General features: G+C 48.2%; 1 protein-coding gene across 5 annotated transcripts in view; it reads right to left on the reverse strand.

Moving 5' to 3' along the window:
• GRK5 (G protein-coupled receptor kinase 5) overlaps positions 1–12,083 on the reverse strand; it is a 251,195-nt gene extending 239,112 nt beyond the window's left edge. For 4 of the 5 annotated variants that reach the window (XR_002524477.2, XR_002524476.2, XM_021943740.2 and 1 more), the window contains exon 1: positions 11,785–12,083. Coding sequence is in view for 2 of the 5 variants with exons in the window: in XM_021943740.2 (XP_021799432.1) it covers positions 11,785–11,836 (52 nt within the window). In the remaining 3 variants the exon portion in view is untranslated. Of the gene's footprint in view, positions 1–11,102; positions 11,690–11,784 lie in introns of those variants that run through there. The other variant, XM_017944378.3, reaches the window with a different exon arrangement.
• Between the last annotated feature and the right edge of the window lie 4,281 nt (positions 12,084–16,364).

The following is a 16,364-nucleotide window of genomic DNA, read 5'->3' on the forward strand; positions in this document are numbered from 1 at the left end:
AAGGAAGGAAGGAAGGAAGGAAGGAAGGAAGGAAGGAAGGAAGGAAGGCAGGCTCCAATGATCATTTTGTATGCATCATGTTGGCTTTCAAAAAGTTTCAGATATTAGGCCGGGCGCGGTGGCTCACGCCTGTAATCCCAGCACTTTGAGAGACCGAGACGGGTGGATCACGAGGTCAGGAGATCGAGACCATCCCGGCTAACACAGTGAAACCCCCTCTCTACTAAAAATACAAAAAACGCCCGGCACATTCCTATAGTCCCAGCTACTTGGGAGGCTGAGGCAGGGGAATCACTTGACCCTGGGAGGCGGAGGTTGCAGTAAACTGAGATCACACCATTGCACTCTGGCCTGGTGACAGAGCAAGACTCTGTTTCAAAAAAAAGTTTCAGATTTTGGATTTCAGATTCTTGGATTAGGGATACTCAAGCTGTGTAGCATCAGTCATTCATTCTGGAAATATTTTTGAACACCTACTATGTTCCAGGAACATATTCATTGGACACACACCCTCCCTAATCTGTGACAGCAGACTTAGTGGCATCAATCCACGACAGCATTTGGCTTGAGAAAAGTTGGACGCTCAGATATCCTTTGCTATTCAAGTCGATGGCCCAATCCTTTGTCCTCACTCCACCTCTATTCTTCCTAGAGCTAGGTGTTCCTTCTCCTGGGATGTTATCTACATATCCCAACAAGCTCCTCCTGAGAGCATTAACAGAAAACATTAAGACCAAGCAGGACCCATTTCTGCATCAGCCACTTAAAGCTGTTCTTCCTGGGCCATTTGTTGACCTTCTCCAGCTTGTTTCCATTTCAGCAGCAGTGCTAAGACCCATGCCAGGATGGAATTCCATTTTCAAATGAGGTTTCACAAGACTTTTTATCAGACATGCAGAGCAATTACACTGGCTGGGTTCTCTCCATCCAGCAGTTGGGTAATTCTATCTCCTACCCCCACCCCTTCCCTTCCCAGAGTGGGTAAGTGCAGAGCTACACCTTCTCTGCAGGAGCAGATCAAAGGCATGGCTTCCTGTGCCCTCATCATCAGGGACTGACACCAGGCTGTCTTCCCACCAGGATCTCAAGTCTGACCGTGGACCCCCAAGGAATTTTACATGGCTCTTGCACACTCCCTTTCCTCACAAAGCCCCCTGAAAAGCAGAGTTGCAACATTAACGCAACACACACACACAAAGGAGCTGACGTGGTTCCTAAATGCAAACACTCAAGGTTACCACTGAAAAATGGTAAGGGGTTCATCCAGAGACAGCTTTTCTGGGGGAAAAGGCCACTTCATACCCTCTCTTTGAGGAGGAGATGGGGATGCCCTGCAATCTGCAAGAAAAACCCTCCCCCTCTCTAACCCCCTACTTGGGTAGTAAGTAAAGAGGGCTGCAGAGACCTGAGCCCACACATAAGGTGCCACTGTCATGCAGAGGCAACTGAGGGCAAGAACCTCCTGAGGGGCAGTAAGCGGCCAGGGAAGCAGGGTGCAGGGCAGATGGGAGCTGTGCGTGGCAAGCCAGCAGGAACTAGCGTGCCCACTGCCCACCTCTTGCCTCTGCCAAGGAAAGGAGGTGGTGCTGCTGCCAATGATGTGGCCCACACCTAAACTCCCACGACTGTCCCCACCACCACCACCCATGGGGCTTCACATCCTGTCCCTTGGGGGCAATTCGTTGGCCACTAGGCCTGCTGAGGGGAAAAAGAATGCAAGAGGCTGGCCTTGCTTGTCCCATGTGTTGGTAGGAGGGCCCCAGGCGGCGAGCGAGTACAGGTAATGGGCCTCCAGAGGCGATCATACCACATAGGTACATATGTATGTACAGGCACTTATATATGGCATGTATGCATCCTGACCTGTCCTCAAACACAGATTCAGTTGTATTGATACACAGTTCGACTTTCAAAATGGAAACATCTACTTTGAGGATTCACCCATCAGTCATTTACAACCTAGTAGGAATTACTTTATCCAGTTGCTCTCAAACTGGCTGTAGCTGAAATCACGGTCTGAGAGGGAAATTATATTCCCAATTTGCCCCTTTTCCCAGGGAATCTGACAAAGACACTCTTTCTCCTCCACAATTACAACCTCATGGGTATTTACACTTAAAAACCCTACCACCTTGAGAAGAGTTTGTTGTTTGGGCATATATTACGAAAGGAAGGAAGAAAGATTTATTTTGGAACATAAAAGCACTTTGGAGGGTAGGGGAGATCCACTTGCAATTGCTCCCCAAAAGTCCACAGTTCAAGTGACCTTGAACAGGTGATTCCCTTTCTTTATTTTTATGTGTTTTTTAAAATTATTATTTTATCTTTTAGACGGAGTTTCACTGTTACCCAGGCTGGAGTGCAGTGGCACGATCTCGGCTCACTGCAACCTCAGCCTCCCAGGTTCAAGTGATTCTCCTGCCTCAGCCTCCCAAGTAGCTGGGATTATAGGTGCCCAACACCACCCAGGTAATTTTGTATTTTTAGTAGAGATGGAGTTTCACCATGTTGGTCAGGCTGATCTTGAACTCCTGACCGCAAGTGATCCACCCCCCCCCCCTTGGCCTCCCAATGTGCTGGGATTACAGGCATGAGCCACCATGCCTGGCCATTTTTATTTTTTTATTTTTTGTAGCGATAGGGGTCTTGCTATGTTGCCCACACTGGTCTTGAACTCCTGGCCTCAAGCAATCCTCCTGCCTCAGCCTCCCAAAGTGCTGGGATTACAGGCGTGAGCCGCCACGCCTGGCCATTTTTATTTTTTTAATTTTTGTAGAGATAGGGGTCTTGCTATGTTCCCCACGCTGGTCTTGAACTCCTGGCCTCAAGCAATCCTCCTGCCTCAGCCTCTCAAAGTGCTGGGATTACAGGCATGAGCCACGGCGCCCGGCCCTGACTTCCTTTCTTTCATCTCAGCTTCCCCATCTGTTAAACCAAGGGTAACCTCTATGCAGGAAACAGAGGACAGGGCAGTAGATCAGCTGAGAGGGCTCAGGGAAGTCGAGGCACCAGCAGTTCTGTAGCCTCTGCCACTTCAGGACAGAGGAATGTTCTTATCTGTTTTTCTCAGCTTATCTGTTTATCCTTGCTTTCTGCACAGGCCCCAGAAGTTGTCCTTGGGGTTCATTTCATCATTACCTTTTTAAAAAAATTCTTGATATTCCACAGATTACAAGTTCTTAGAAACACCGTAGGCCCTATCAAAATTGGCCTAGTTTAGGAGGATGTCACCAGTTGACTCAGATAGACTCCCTTGCTTCGGACAGCAGGGAACAAGCAACGAACTGCTTTATTGTTTCAAATACTTACCTTCTTTCTAAGTGTGCTCTGAGTTATTGTTAAAATGTTTCAAATCTCACAAGAAACAGTTTTTAAGGAGAAACCATTTTCAAGTGGATACAAGAACAATGAGTTTCTTTGGCATCTCTAAATATACCTTCCTCCTGCTATCTCCCCAGTTCAGAAAAAATGAAAACCCTTAAAATGGTTTTGCCTGTCTTCACCCCCATTTTAGATCACCTGCCTGTGGAGGTGCTTCGTAGTCTTGCTGTAGATCTGCCGCACTTACGCAACTTAATTGTTTTGTTTTGTTTTTTTAAATAAAATGACTGCTTTAAAATATCCCCACATTAGGAATTTCTTTTTTTTTTTTTTTTTTTTTTTTTGAGACGGAGTCTCGCTCTGTCACCCGGGCTGGAGTGCAGTGGCCGGACCTCAGCTCACTGCAAGCTCCGCCTCCCGGGTTCACGCCATTCTCCTGCCTCAGCCTCCCGAGTAGCTGGGACCACAGGCGCCCACCTCTGCGCCCGGCTAATTTTTTGTATTTTTTAGTAGAGACGGGGTTTCACCGTGTTAGCCAGGATGGTCTCGATCTCCTGACCTCGTGATCCACCCGTCTCGGCCTCCCAAAGTGCTGGGATTACAGGCTTGAGCCACCGCGCCCGGCCAGGAATTTCAAGAAGGAACATGGGGCTCTGTATGTGTCTGTATCATGCGCTTAATTTGAATCAGGAAAGTCAGTTGCTCAATTTAGGCAAATTTCCCAACAAGATATGAAAAAGGGGGTGGGGGAGGATATGGTAGCTTAACCCCCCCACCCCCGCCACCATCCATGATTGTCCCTGACCTGAATTTCCTCTTAGGTGAGTCAGTCCCCACTTCCAACCCCTGCCTTCACCCCACCTCCATGGTGCAGCCCCCTCCCCTTCCTCAGTCTCTTCCTCACTCTCCGCAACCCCTCCTCTATTTTCTCCTTCTCCTACCCATTTCCCCCTCTCATCTCTCTTTTTCCCTCTCCTCAACACTGCCTCTCTCCCCAACTCCCTGCCTCCCTCTGCTTCTTTTAATTTTCCCTAATTTTTCATGTCAGAAGTCATGGGGCTATCATACTCACTAAATGCACAGAACCCTCTAGAGAAGCTCTGTCCCAATGAGCTTTCTGCAATGATGGGAATGTTCTACATGCATGGTCCAATACAGTGACCACTAGCCACACGTGGCTACTGAGCATGAGAAATGTGGTTTGCATGCTCCAGGAACATAATTCCTAACTTTAATTAATTTAAGTATAAATAACAACATACAGCTAGTGGCTGCCACGTTGAACAGAGCTCCTGAAGAGGAACAGGTGCTTTTCATCTTTTCGGTCATTCCCTGTGACAGGCTTATGTCAAAGGACACACCCAGGCCAATGCCAACAGAAAGCCAGACAGGAATGCAGCCTCCACCATCTTCACTCCAGAACTGCAGCCCCTCCACTGCCCAGGCCTCTGCCCTGAACAACTGCTCTGCCTGGAAAGTGCCACGGCACACCAGTTTTCCTTTTGGATCTTGTCATTCCTCAACCAAAGGGTCTTTTTCCATTGTTTTTAATGTTTCCATTTCTAGGAACAGACCTTCATAAAAACACAGTGTTGGCCAGGGGTGGTGGCTCACACCTGTAGTCCCAATATTCTGGGAGGCCAAGGTGGATGGACTGCTTGAGCCCAGGCGTTAGAGACCAGCCTGGACAACGTGGCAAAACCCCATCACTACAAAAAATGCAAAAATTAGCCAGGGATAGTGGCACCAGCCTGTAGTCCCAGCTACTCAGGAGGCTGAGGTGGGAGGATCACTTGAGCCCAGGAGGTCAAGGTTGCAGTGAGCTGAGATCGCACCACTGCACTCCAGCCTGGGTGACAGCAAGACCCTGTCTCAAAGAACAAAACAAAACAAAAAACCCCACAGTGCCCCAAAAAAATTAGCAGTTGTCTTCCAGATTCAGGTCTATTCTTCAAGTATAACCTTTAAATTATGCTTAAATCACATACTGGTCCCTCAGGCCATTGTCCAAATTCTAGGCACAGCAGAGTCAACACAGTCTACACAGGTGAGTAGGTCACACCCCAGTAAGCCTCAGCAATTCGGGGGGAAAAAATCCAGTTCTGTTCACACCCAGTTGACCAGTTAAAAAATGTCAAAAGAGACCGAGTGCAGTGGCTCACACCTGTAATCCCAGCACTTTGGGAGGCCAAGGCCGGCAGATCACCTGAGGCCAGGAGTTTGAGACCAGCCTGGCCAACATGGTGAAACCCCACCTCTACTAAAAATACAAAAATTAGCCAGGCTTGATGGCAGGTACCTGTAATCCCAGCTACTCAGGAGGCTGAGGCAGGAGAATGCACGGGATGCAGAGGGTGCAGTGAGCCCAGACTGAGCCACTGCACTCCAGCCTGGGCGACAGAGCAGACTCTGTCTCAAAACAAAACAAAAAACAAACAAAAACACATGTAAAAAGAGAATGGCAGTGCCCAATTGCATCTTTTCACTCATTTCACGCTGTATTTATCTAAGGCTGACACCCAAATGTCACCTCTGCACTCGGTCCTTCAACAACCAAATGCTGAATAAATAAATTTTATCCTCGTAAGACTTTCAGAAGTCTATTCAAGAATGGTTTCCTCAAAATGAGAAATGGGGTAGGAGAAGGGTCCAGTCAGGAAGCAAGGACTTTCTCTTTTAAAAGTAGCACGGTTTACACAAAATGAAATGCTTCCTCCAGTTTTTGGATGGTAATAAAAGGAATGACATTATCTCTGCCCCCAAAAAATACATCTTTTCAATATTTTGAATATTTTTAAATAAAAATTCCCACTGAAATATAACAGGATATGTTTTAAAGTAGAAATCAACCCTATTATTTAAGGCCACCATACATTCTAATTTTTTATTTTTATTTTTTGAGAGAGTCTTACTCTGTCACCTAGTCTGGAGTACAGTGGTGCAATCTTGGCTCACTGCAATCTCTGCCTCCTGGGTTCAAGTGATTCTCCTGCCTCAGCTTTCCAAGTAGCTGGGATTACATGCGGGCACCACCACACCCAGCTAATTTTTGTATTTTTAGTAGAGTCGGGATTTCACCATGTTGGCCAGGCTGACCTCAAACTCCTGACCTCAGGTGATCCGCCTGCCTCGGCCTTCCAAAGTGCTGGGATTACAGGCATGAGCCACCATGCCCGGCCCATTTTAATCATTTAAAATCAAGCCTTCATCCCTTTGTCTTCAATATTCTCTTCTATCCCATTTGTTTGTTTATTTATTTTTGGAGACAGGGTCTTGTCTCTTGTTGCCCAAGCTGGAGGGCAGTGGCTATGCACAGATGCAATCCTACAGCTGATCAGCACGGGAGTTTTTACCTGTTCTGTCTCCTACCAAGCCAGTTCACCCCTCCTTAGGCAACCTGGTGGTCCCCACTCCCGAAAGGTCACCATATTGATGCCGAGCTGACTGCAGATACCCAACAGGCATAAGCCCACTGCAGACCAGTACTCCTGGGCTCAAATGATCTTCCTCAGCCTCCAGAGTAGCTGGGACCACAGGCTGTGCCACCACACTCAGCTCCACTATTCTATTTCCATGTGAGAAATGGGTGCTGAGAAATTGTATGATCGAGGAAATTCCTAATTATCTTCTCAATGTGTCACCTGTTGGTAGTCACTTTCTGTTTTCTCAAGTTTCACCTCTGAGTTGCATAACCTATGGCAATAATGCCTTTTGGTAACCAGAAGACTTTTTTATTTCAAAAATGTCTAGACATTATAATGCTTTATTTTGCACTCCAAACATACTGGCAACAAATATTAACTTTAAGTATTGCCCACAGTCCTGGATAGTTTTATTTAAAGCATCCCAGATATGGATTGAATAGCCCTTGGTAAAGGTGAATTTGGTTAAACATTGAGCCTGCTCCTGAAATTCACTTGGGCATTCTGGAAGTCTTCAACCCAGATCCAAAGGCTATCATTTAGCAAGCCACTACAAGAGTTATAGCTTCTGAAGACATAATTTAAACAAGGATTAGTTTGGGCACTGGAAGAGTCAAGCGCTTTGGAGTTTCGAATCTGACAAGCAGCAGCTAAGCTACTGAAAGATGAGAGCCTTGTAGGCATTTATCTGATGGTTTTTAAAACAGGCAGCCAGATTAACTACCATCATCATTTGAAATCTTTAAGAAAGCAAGGCCTTCTGAAAACATTGCTTTTGGTTTCTCTACCTCCAAGTTGTCAGTACTGAAAAGGAAACTTCAAAAAAAAATGAAAGGCAGTTTCATTTAACAGCATTGTGTTTAACAGGCCAGGCTGCTTTTACACACAGCGAGCTGCCTTCACCAGAATGAAAGCTGTCTCTTGGTAAGATTAACATTAAAACTGAAGGAGAAGCTTCAAGGTGGAGTACGTATGCCTCCACGTATGCCTTCACATAGCAATCTAAATAAGACGGCTTTGGGCTTCAGAGACGTTCCAATGTTCTAATAACCTAATTCACCGTGTTTCGGTTTTATCACCATGAATTAAGGGTGCAAAGGAAAGAGGTCCAGGGCTTTCAGCCGTACTGTGGAATGCTAAGTCTGTCCACGGCTAGCTTGCCCCACCAGGGCTGGATGCTGGCTCACTCCTTCCTCCTGCCCTCCCTAACCTCTCCCAGGCCCCTGGGGTGCTAATCTTGATCATCAGGAAGATCCAGCCAAGTCACAGAGTTACCTGAGAAAACAGTTCCTGTGTATTCTAATTTTTGGCAATTGTGACAAATGGCAAAGTTGTTACAGTCCTAACTTCTCAATTCCTGTGCTTGCTAGTGCCTCAGGCAAATGTGATCAATATGCATTCAGATAATTTTATTGATCAGATATGGCTACTGCTGGCCTGTGAAGAAAGGAAAAGCAGGGCCTTGCAAAATTTTTCTCACCACTGTTCACTCAGAAGAAAGGCAACAGATCTAGAAGATGAGAAAAACACAAAAACCTTTACTGCAACAATAAAACCAAAAAGAAACACACAAAAGGCACTCAGCAAACTCTCCTTCTCACTGTTATTTCAACATTAGCTGCCTGCCAATTTCCTGAGATTCTGAAATGTAAATAAATAGATAGATAGAGTTAGTCTGGGCCTCTTTTTCATGAAATGCTTAATCACTTAGCTCATTTCCATAAATTGCCATGAATTCAGTCTCAACTTCTTTCTTTTTTTCCTTAACCACTTTTTAGGAGAGCAATCTAAAGTTCCTAAAAGTGATCGACTTGATGTTTTCTCATGAGACCCAGGACAAATAAACAGGCCCCAAAATACATTTCCGTGGTTTAAAATCTGGAACCCATACCTCTACCTTTTCTTATTTTAAAATAATTGTCACAAGGGTAGAGCTTGCTTGCTATATTTTCTAATTACTAACAATCCATCATTTTACTCTAATCCACTTACAGGCTTTCTATTTTATTGCTACATTAATGCTTTCCACTTTATATTATGTCTTATTATGGTAAGACTTTGAAGATACAGTGAATTTAGGAGCCATCTGTCTTTAAGAATGCACCATAATAAGAAAAGATAGGCCCCAGTGTTGCCCACCACCATGGACAACTACAAATAATTTTACAGCATTTGCAAAGTGTGCCTGTCTTTCTTCAAGGTCTGTTTCTCCATTGTTTGGGACAAATGTGACTTCTACTTGAAAGTCAAATTTTAAATTGTTTATGGTGTATTTTGTTAAGTGAACTAAATTAAATTTCACATTTGTCAATTATATTTCTCCTCTGTAACCACTGACAAGAAACTTTAAGAAGTGTTTTTAAACCTTTTAAACAACTCAGATTTTTTTAATGTACTGTTTTATATTAGATATTTCACTAAACTGACTGAAACTGTCATTCCCGAATATTTAGATAATATGGTTATTTGGAGAATTACTAAGTTTAGTAAAATAAATTCAAATATATGAGAACTGAGAAGAGAAAAATAAACTGCTTTAATTTCTAAAAGTGTCCATACTAATTAGGATATATGGGCTCAAGTCTCTAATAAAGGCCCAGCCAAAAGAAACTGGAAGCACTTAAAATCATGGCTTTCCTCTAGGCATAAGAGAGAAAGAGGGAAAGAGATGCACATTTTAAACGAGGTTTCCATTAAATGATTAATTTTTCTTGTTCACGTGTCTGTCTTTCCCAGCTTCCGCAGGCCCTCTCCATTTCCAAGGCATCATCAAGAGCTATTTTCTCACCATGAGATGACGACCAAACTCTCACAGCAAAATTGAAAAAGCCTTTAAAAGGAAAAAAAAAAAGTGAAAGGCACATTCTTGAGCACTTTCAATCACTGTAATTCTGCCCCAATGGGAGCCGGTCACTCCACACAAGCTTCCAGCCTGCAGCTCTCTTCCCCAGGGCTCTGGGAAAAAAAAAAAAAAAAAAAACCAATTTGTTGGCCTAACGAACAATATCAGACAGTAAATTCACGTTGGTGAAAAAATACTGGGGAGAACAATTTGGAGGGGGAGGGTGGAATTGATATCACTTTGCCCACTCTAAGCAAAGCATTATAAAACAAGCAACCAAATGTTCAGGGAAGAAAAAAAGTATTTCTCAGGCAAACAAATACCTACAGCAGCAAATGTAGGGGGCAGATTCCCTGGGCAACAGGAACCAGCAAAACTTGCAAGGCTCCAGTACCATCAGACCCAGGGATTTCCCAAGAAATAATTTCAGAATGGAGGGAGAGTGAAAACTTTCCCAGCCCCGGAATCCTGAGATATACAACCGTGTCCCACCACTAGGTGGCCAGCTGCAAAGGCTGCAAGAGGGGCGGGGGAGGTGGAGGGTTGTTTTCTCTGCTTCCTCCCTTTCAGGACCATTCCCCAACCCAGGGAAGAGCCTACCAGCACCCACCTTGATCGTGTCCACTAAAAATGTCAGGTTAGGAAAAAAGAAAAAAAAAACAAAAAACCACACACACACACAGAGCTCAGGCCTTAGACCTGAAGTCACCAAGTAACAAGCCTCTGCTAAAAATTTATTCCCACCAAAGCTAAGCAATGGGAGAGAGATTAACCTGTATATTTTAAACTCTGCTGGGGTTTTCAAAGCACTGCCTCCCTTCCGGGCTTCTGAAATAAACCTTCTTGCCCACTGGCTGCTTTTGAGTGACAAGTGACGACGAAAGTAAGACACAAGACACGAATGCTGGGCTGAGTTGCTGAAACGCTGCCCACGGAAGGCTATGCATCACCTACCCCCACAGTGTGTAGGGAGCCACAAGGTGATGGAACCGGCTGAATAAACACGAATCGTTTTATTGCTGGCCAGAAAGTCTTCCCTTCATTCATCAAAGCGGGTGAATGAAAATATTAAGTAGGTAAAACATTTTCATGGACTGCTCACCAAGTATCCTTCTAAAGTCAAGCCCTTCCTCAGTCTGCCTCCTACCTTTAGTATCAAATAAAGCCTTCTCCCGTGAAAGTCAAAAACCTCTTCCCCTTTTATGAAAAAGGTCGCACACTAGAGCTCAAATCTTGACCAGAAAAAAGAAAAAGATGTTACATAAATTCCAGGTATTCCTAAATACATCTGTTTACATGTACACAACACAATCATTTTAGGAAGTATCTAAGTTTCGGCCTCCCCTCCACCCCCCGCCTTTTTTCTGTTTTTCATCTCAAGGCAGAGTCAAAATATGTGTTCTCAGGGTTTGACTCAGGATCTTACACACTCCATTTAGACAATATTTCCTGCCAGCTAAATGCAGGAAATCTAATGATTTGCATAGAAAACATATCTAAAGCACCAGCACACTTACCTTTCTTTTCTTAACTGAGCCAAAATCTAACAATTTCAGTTATCACACTCCCAGAAAAGAGAAACCCGAAATACTGAATTATTTTCTAGGTGATCTGTATAGCCATCCTTTGATTATTCTATGAAAAGGCTAATTCCTCAACATCTGACTTTGTCTTTAAAAGGCTTCCTTCCACACGACGGGATTTCCCTAAGAAACATCCCAGCGGATGGTTTCCAGCAATAGTCTGTATCAACTCAGCCTGCGCAGGCAAAGACTTGGCTTCTGCTCATTCCACCCCCGCCCCCCCGAACACACACACCAATTCACACAGAACCATCCCGGGCCGACTTGAAACGCTATTTTATGTGCATGTTTGCTCGTCGCTCCCCGAATGAATGCTTTTCCAACTGACCTTTCAACAGCTGCCGAGATGGCACGCTCTGCAGGGCGAGCGCTGGAAACTAGGAGATATGTTAGAATCCAAATCCCTGCAACCTTCTCAGCCCAAGTCCAGATTCTCTGAGCCCCAAGGCAAGAACCCTGAAGGGTCTGCAGAGCCGCTCTCCGAAGTGTCCTGCTCGCGACCCACTCGCCGGCAGCGGGCATCCTGCACGGGCGCAGCCCCAGCCCGCACGCCGCCCGACACCCGCACCCCGGCCCGCGACGGACGCGCCGGGCACGTACCGGCCCTGCCTCTTACCTTCCCTGGCTTTCAGCAAGACCGTGTTGGCCACGATGTTTTCCAGCTCCATTGACAGTCGGCGGTCAGCAAGGGAGCCGGCCGGCGGGGCTGTCAGCGCCTGGGGTGCTGCCGCTGCTGCTGCCGCTGCTCGGGCTGCCGCCGCTGCTGCCGGAGCCGGGGGAGCCAGCAGCCCGCCTTGCCTACCGCATTATTCCTGCTCTCAGCTCAAGAGTTTCCCCCTCTGCAAAGAGGAGCAGCCGCCGCCGCCGCTTCTTCCTCCCTCTGTGTCCCCCCCCCCCCCCTCCCTCAACACGCTCCCCCCCACCCCCCACCCTCCGCGTGTCTCTGTCACTCCATTCTCCTCCCCTCCGGCTCCCTCGGATGCTTTAATGCCTCGGATGCTTCTGCCTCCCCTCCGTCCCTCCCGGGGGTGTGGTACTAGCAGGCTCGGGCGGCCGCACTGCGCAAGCGCCGGCCCAGGCGCGCCTCCTGCCTCGGCGCTCGCGGCGCAGGGCCTGCTGGGAGCTGGAGTCCTCCCGGCCGCGCGGCGCCGGGACTGAGCTGGGCTGGCGCGCGGCTGCCGGAGCGGGGACCCGCCCCGGGACGGCACCGAAAGCGAAGGCGGGCACCGCCCGGCCGACTGGCGACTCAAAGGCGGCCCAGCCGAGCCGAAGTCCCCACCAACCCCCGCAGGCTCCCGCTTGCCCCCTTCCCGCCCCGCCGCCAGCCCGTAAAGCGAAGTGCTCAGGCCCCGGTGGTAGCGCGCGAAGCGCCGCGGCTCCGCAAGAGCCAGTGCGGGTCCCGAGCCGTGCTTGGAGTGGGAGGGCCGCCAGCTCGGCCGCGCGCCACAGCCCGCTTCCTCCGGTCCACACCAGGCCCGCGAGGGGCTGAGTCCCGGGTCAGTGACGCGCGCCCAGGGTCCCCGCGCGCTGCGGCGGCCGGCCCGGCCTGGCCCCTGCCCAGCGTCTCCCACGCGGCGCCCCGGGCCGCGGACAAAGATGCACTTTGTTTCCTCCGAGGGCGCGAAGGACTCTGCGGGTCGGCGGCGACCCGGCGCTGACTGCCCGCGCTGCCCTCGGCGCGACCCGAGCGCCCCCCGGCGGCCGCGGTGCGCAGGCGCGGGGTCTACGCGGACAGCGCCCGGGGTTCGGGGTCCACCGTGGGAAGCCGCTGGTTCTGTGAATAAACTGCTTTCCAGCACACCCGGCCAGCAAGTCCAGGAGCCTCCCTGCAGCCAAACCCAGCTAGATTAAGTAATAAAAACGCAGACAGAGTCGCCGGAGTCTCCGCCGTGGGGAGCGTTAATGAGTAACAGCCAGGCCAGCGCCGAGCCGGCGTGGGATTAACGTTTTTAAATTCCGGTCTTATTTATTTTGGGGCTCTTAGCTCCTTCCAGTATTATGCTCAGAACATCAGACTCCTGGTCTGTGATCAGCCCTGTTTTCTCGCTCCCTCCGCTCCGAAGGCCCCACTCCTGGAAATGGGCTGTTTTCGGTCACCCGGGATCTGCCACGAGTGTCCTACGGCTGGGGGCGGGGCAGGCAGGCAGGCCCCAAAGAACAATGAGGCCTTTGCCTCCTCTGCATCCTGCGGGCCGGATATCCGTTCAGAAGCAGACTCTGGGCCTTCTCTGTCCAGGAGGAGGAAACCCTCTGTCCCCAGGGCTGCCAGGAAGTCGCAGGGAGGCGCCGAGAGAAACAGAGAACAGTTATTATGTATTGGAGAATATAAAGAAATCAATAAACCTTCCAGGCCTTGGAAACTGGTCTGGTCACTGACTCTAACAACCCAAGATTATCTTCTTCCCTGGGGCAGTGTACCCACCATCACCCCTTTGTGGTGTCTAGACTTGGGTCAGTGAGTCTCCCTGGGCCTCATTTATCTTGTCTGCAAAATGGGGGCAATAACAGTTTACCTGTCAGAAGGCGGAGGGCTCAGGGGGTAACTTTTCAGGCACCTACCACTCCAGGAATTACTGTTCTAAGCAATCCAGGCTTGGTCTCTGCTGCGTATTCATATACCTAGAGCCCTAACTTTTAATGAAAGGATCTCTCTCAGATAGCGAGACCCCTAAAGTTGGTAGCTCCCAGAGCCCTCCACCAACCACAGTGGTCACTTGCTGGCAGCATAGGGCCTGATGAAAACCGAAGTTTGTTTATTCGGCTAACATTAAAAAAAGAAAGAAAGAAAGAAAATGTTTGAATGCCTTTAGATGGCTTATGCACCATAACAATTTTCTCAGGCTGGGCGCGGTGGCTCACGCCTGGAATCCCAGCACTCTGGGAGGCCGAGGCGGGCAGATCATGAGGTCAGGAGATCGAGACCATCCTCGCTAACACGGTGAAACCCCGTCTCTACTGAAAATACAAAAAAAAAATTAGCCGGGCGAGGTGGCGGCGCCTGTAGTCCCAGCTACTCGGGAGGCTGAGGCGGGAGAATGGCGTGAACCCGGTAGGCGGAGGTTGCAGTGAGCCAACATCATGCCACTGCATTCCAGCCTGGACGACAGGGCGAGACTCCGTCCCCCCACCCAAAAAAAAACAAAAAACAATTTTCTCAAAGGTTGTTTTTGTTTGTTTTTTGTCTGTTTCTTTTTGAGACAGTTAGTCTGTCATCCAGGCTGGAGTGCAGTGGCCCAATCTCGGCTCGCTGCAACCTCAGCCTCCCAGGTTCAAGCGATTCTTGTACTTCAGCCTCCCAAGTAGCTGGGATTACAGGTGTGTGCCACCATGACTGGCTAATTTTTGTATTTTGAGTAGAGACGGGGTTTCGCCATGATGGCCAGGCTGGTCTTGAACTCTGGACTCAAGTGATCCACCCGCCCTCTGCCTCCCAAAGTGCTGGGATTACAGGCATGAGCCACCGTGCCTGGCTCAAAGTTTCACGAGCATACAAATCACAAGGGATCTTGTTAAAATGCAGATTGCATTTGGATAGCTCTGGGGTGGTTTCTGAGATTTTGCTCTTTCTAACAAACTCCAGGGTTCCGTCGATCCTCCTGGTCAGTAGACCACATCTCTGAGTTGAAAAGCCCTCTAGTTTACCGTAACTCCCTGTTCTTATACCCAGCCCAAGTCACTAGTGATTTTATCTATCTGGCCTGTATAGACATTTAAGTTTTCCATCCCGGGAACCCCTGCCTCTCCCTCTCATTTTACAGATGTGAAATAGACCCAAAGTAAGTGAGTTGGAATGGTCACTCAGCAAGTTAGTGTTAGACTACTTTTTTCTCCACTACAAGCTGTTACATCCTGCCTACACAAATAAATGGTTGTACATCAGGTTTTTGTGCCTCTAGAAGGAAATTCAGACATTCCAATGCAGGAATGGAATAATAATGGCTAGCATTTACTCAACACCAACTGTGGGCCAGGCCCTTGTGGTCTTTTAAATGGATTATCTCCTTCAACACAATATCCAGATGAGGTAGGGAACACAGGCCTATTTTGCAGACAAAGCACCAGGTTAAGAAAGATTTTATAGATCTGAGGCCGCGTGGTGGCTCACATCTGTAATCCCAACACTTTGGGAGGCCGAGGCGGGCAGATCACCTGAGGTCAGGAGTTCGAGACCAGCCTAACTAACATGGTGAAACCCCATTTCTACCAAAAATACAAAAATTAGCCAGGTGTAGTGGCAGGTGCCTTGTAATCCCAGCTACTCGGGAGGCTGAGGCAGGAGAATTGCTTGAACCTGGGAGGCAGAGGTTGCAGTGAGCCAAGATAGTGCCGTTGCACTCCAGCCTGGACAACAGAGCGAGACTTTTTTTTTTCCCCCTCAAAAAAAAAGAGAAAGGTTTTATAATTTGTCCAGGGTCACATAACTAATAAGTAGAAGACCCGGGATTTGAACCCGTCAGCCTGACTCAGAGTTGGTGCACTTAATTTCTGGCTTGCACAAGGTAGCCAGCACAGCTTGGTTGTAACTGTTCTGTGTGGCTGCCAGGATGAACTTGTGTTATAAGAAGGCAAAGGCCGGGTGTGGTGGCACACGCCTGTAATCCCAGCACTTTGGGAGGCCGAGGCAGGTGGATCACAAGGTCAGGAGATGGAGACCACGGTGAAACCCCGTCTCTACTAAAAACACAAAAAATTAGCCGGGCACGGTGGCGGGCGCCTGTAGTCCCAGCTACTCAGGAGGCTGAGGCAGGAGAATGGCGTGAACCTGGGAGGCGGAGCTTGCAGTGAGCCGAGATTGCGCCATTGCACTCCAGCCTGGGCGACAGAGCGAGACTCCGTCTCAAAAAAAGAAGGCAAAGCATGTGGTTGACTAAATCATTAAGAATTCAAGGGGTTTTCCATTTCCATCTATAATTCCACCATTATGGCTTTATTCCTTTCAATTAACTGCACTAACAACTTGTGGTCTTCTTGAAAAATGGGTTTGATTCAAGGAAGAGTAGGCAATTAAATATCAATAGCTAAGTAGGGAATCATTGACAGCCAGCTGAGAGCAAGAAGGGAAATCTAAATGGAGGAGTAGAGGTGAGGCTGGAGGGATGGGAATATGTCAAAGACAGCCAGCTTCAGACTCCACTCAGGAGCAGCTGAGCCAAAAATGCAAAAGAAGTCAGATGCAGTGGCTCATGCCTGCAATCC

The sequence above is a fragment of the Papio anubis genome, chromosome 11 (genome assembly GCF_008728515.1).
Source record: "Papio anubis isolate 15944 chromosome 11, Panubis1.0, whole genome shotgun sequence".
NCBI lineage: Eukaryota > Metazoa > Chordata > Mammalia > Primates > Cercopithecidae > Papio > Papio anubis.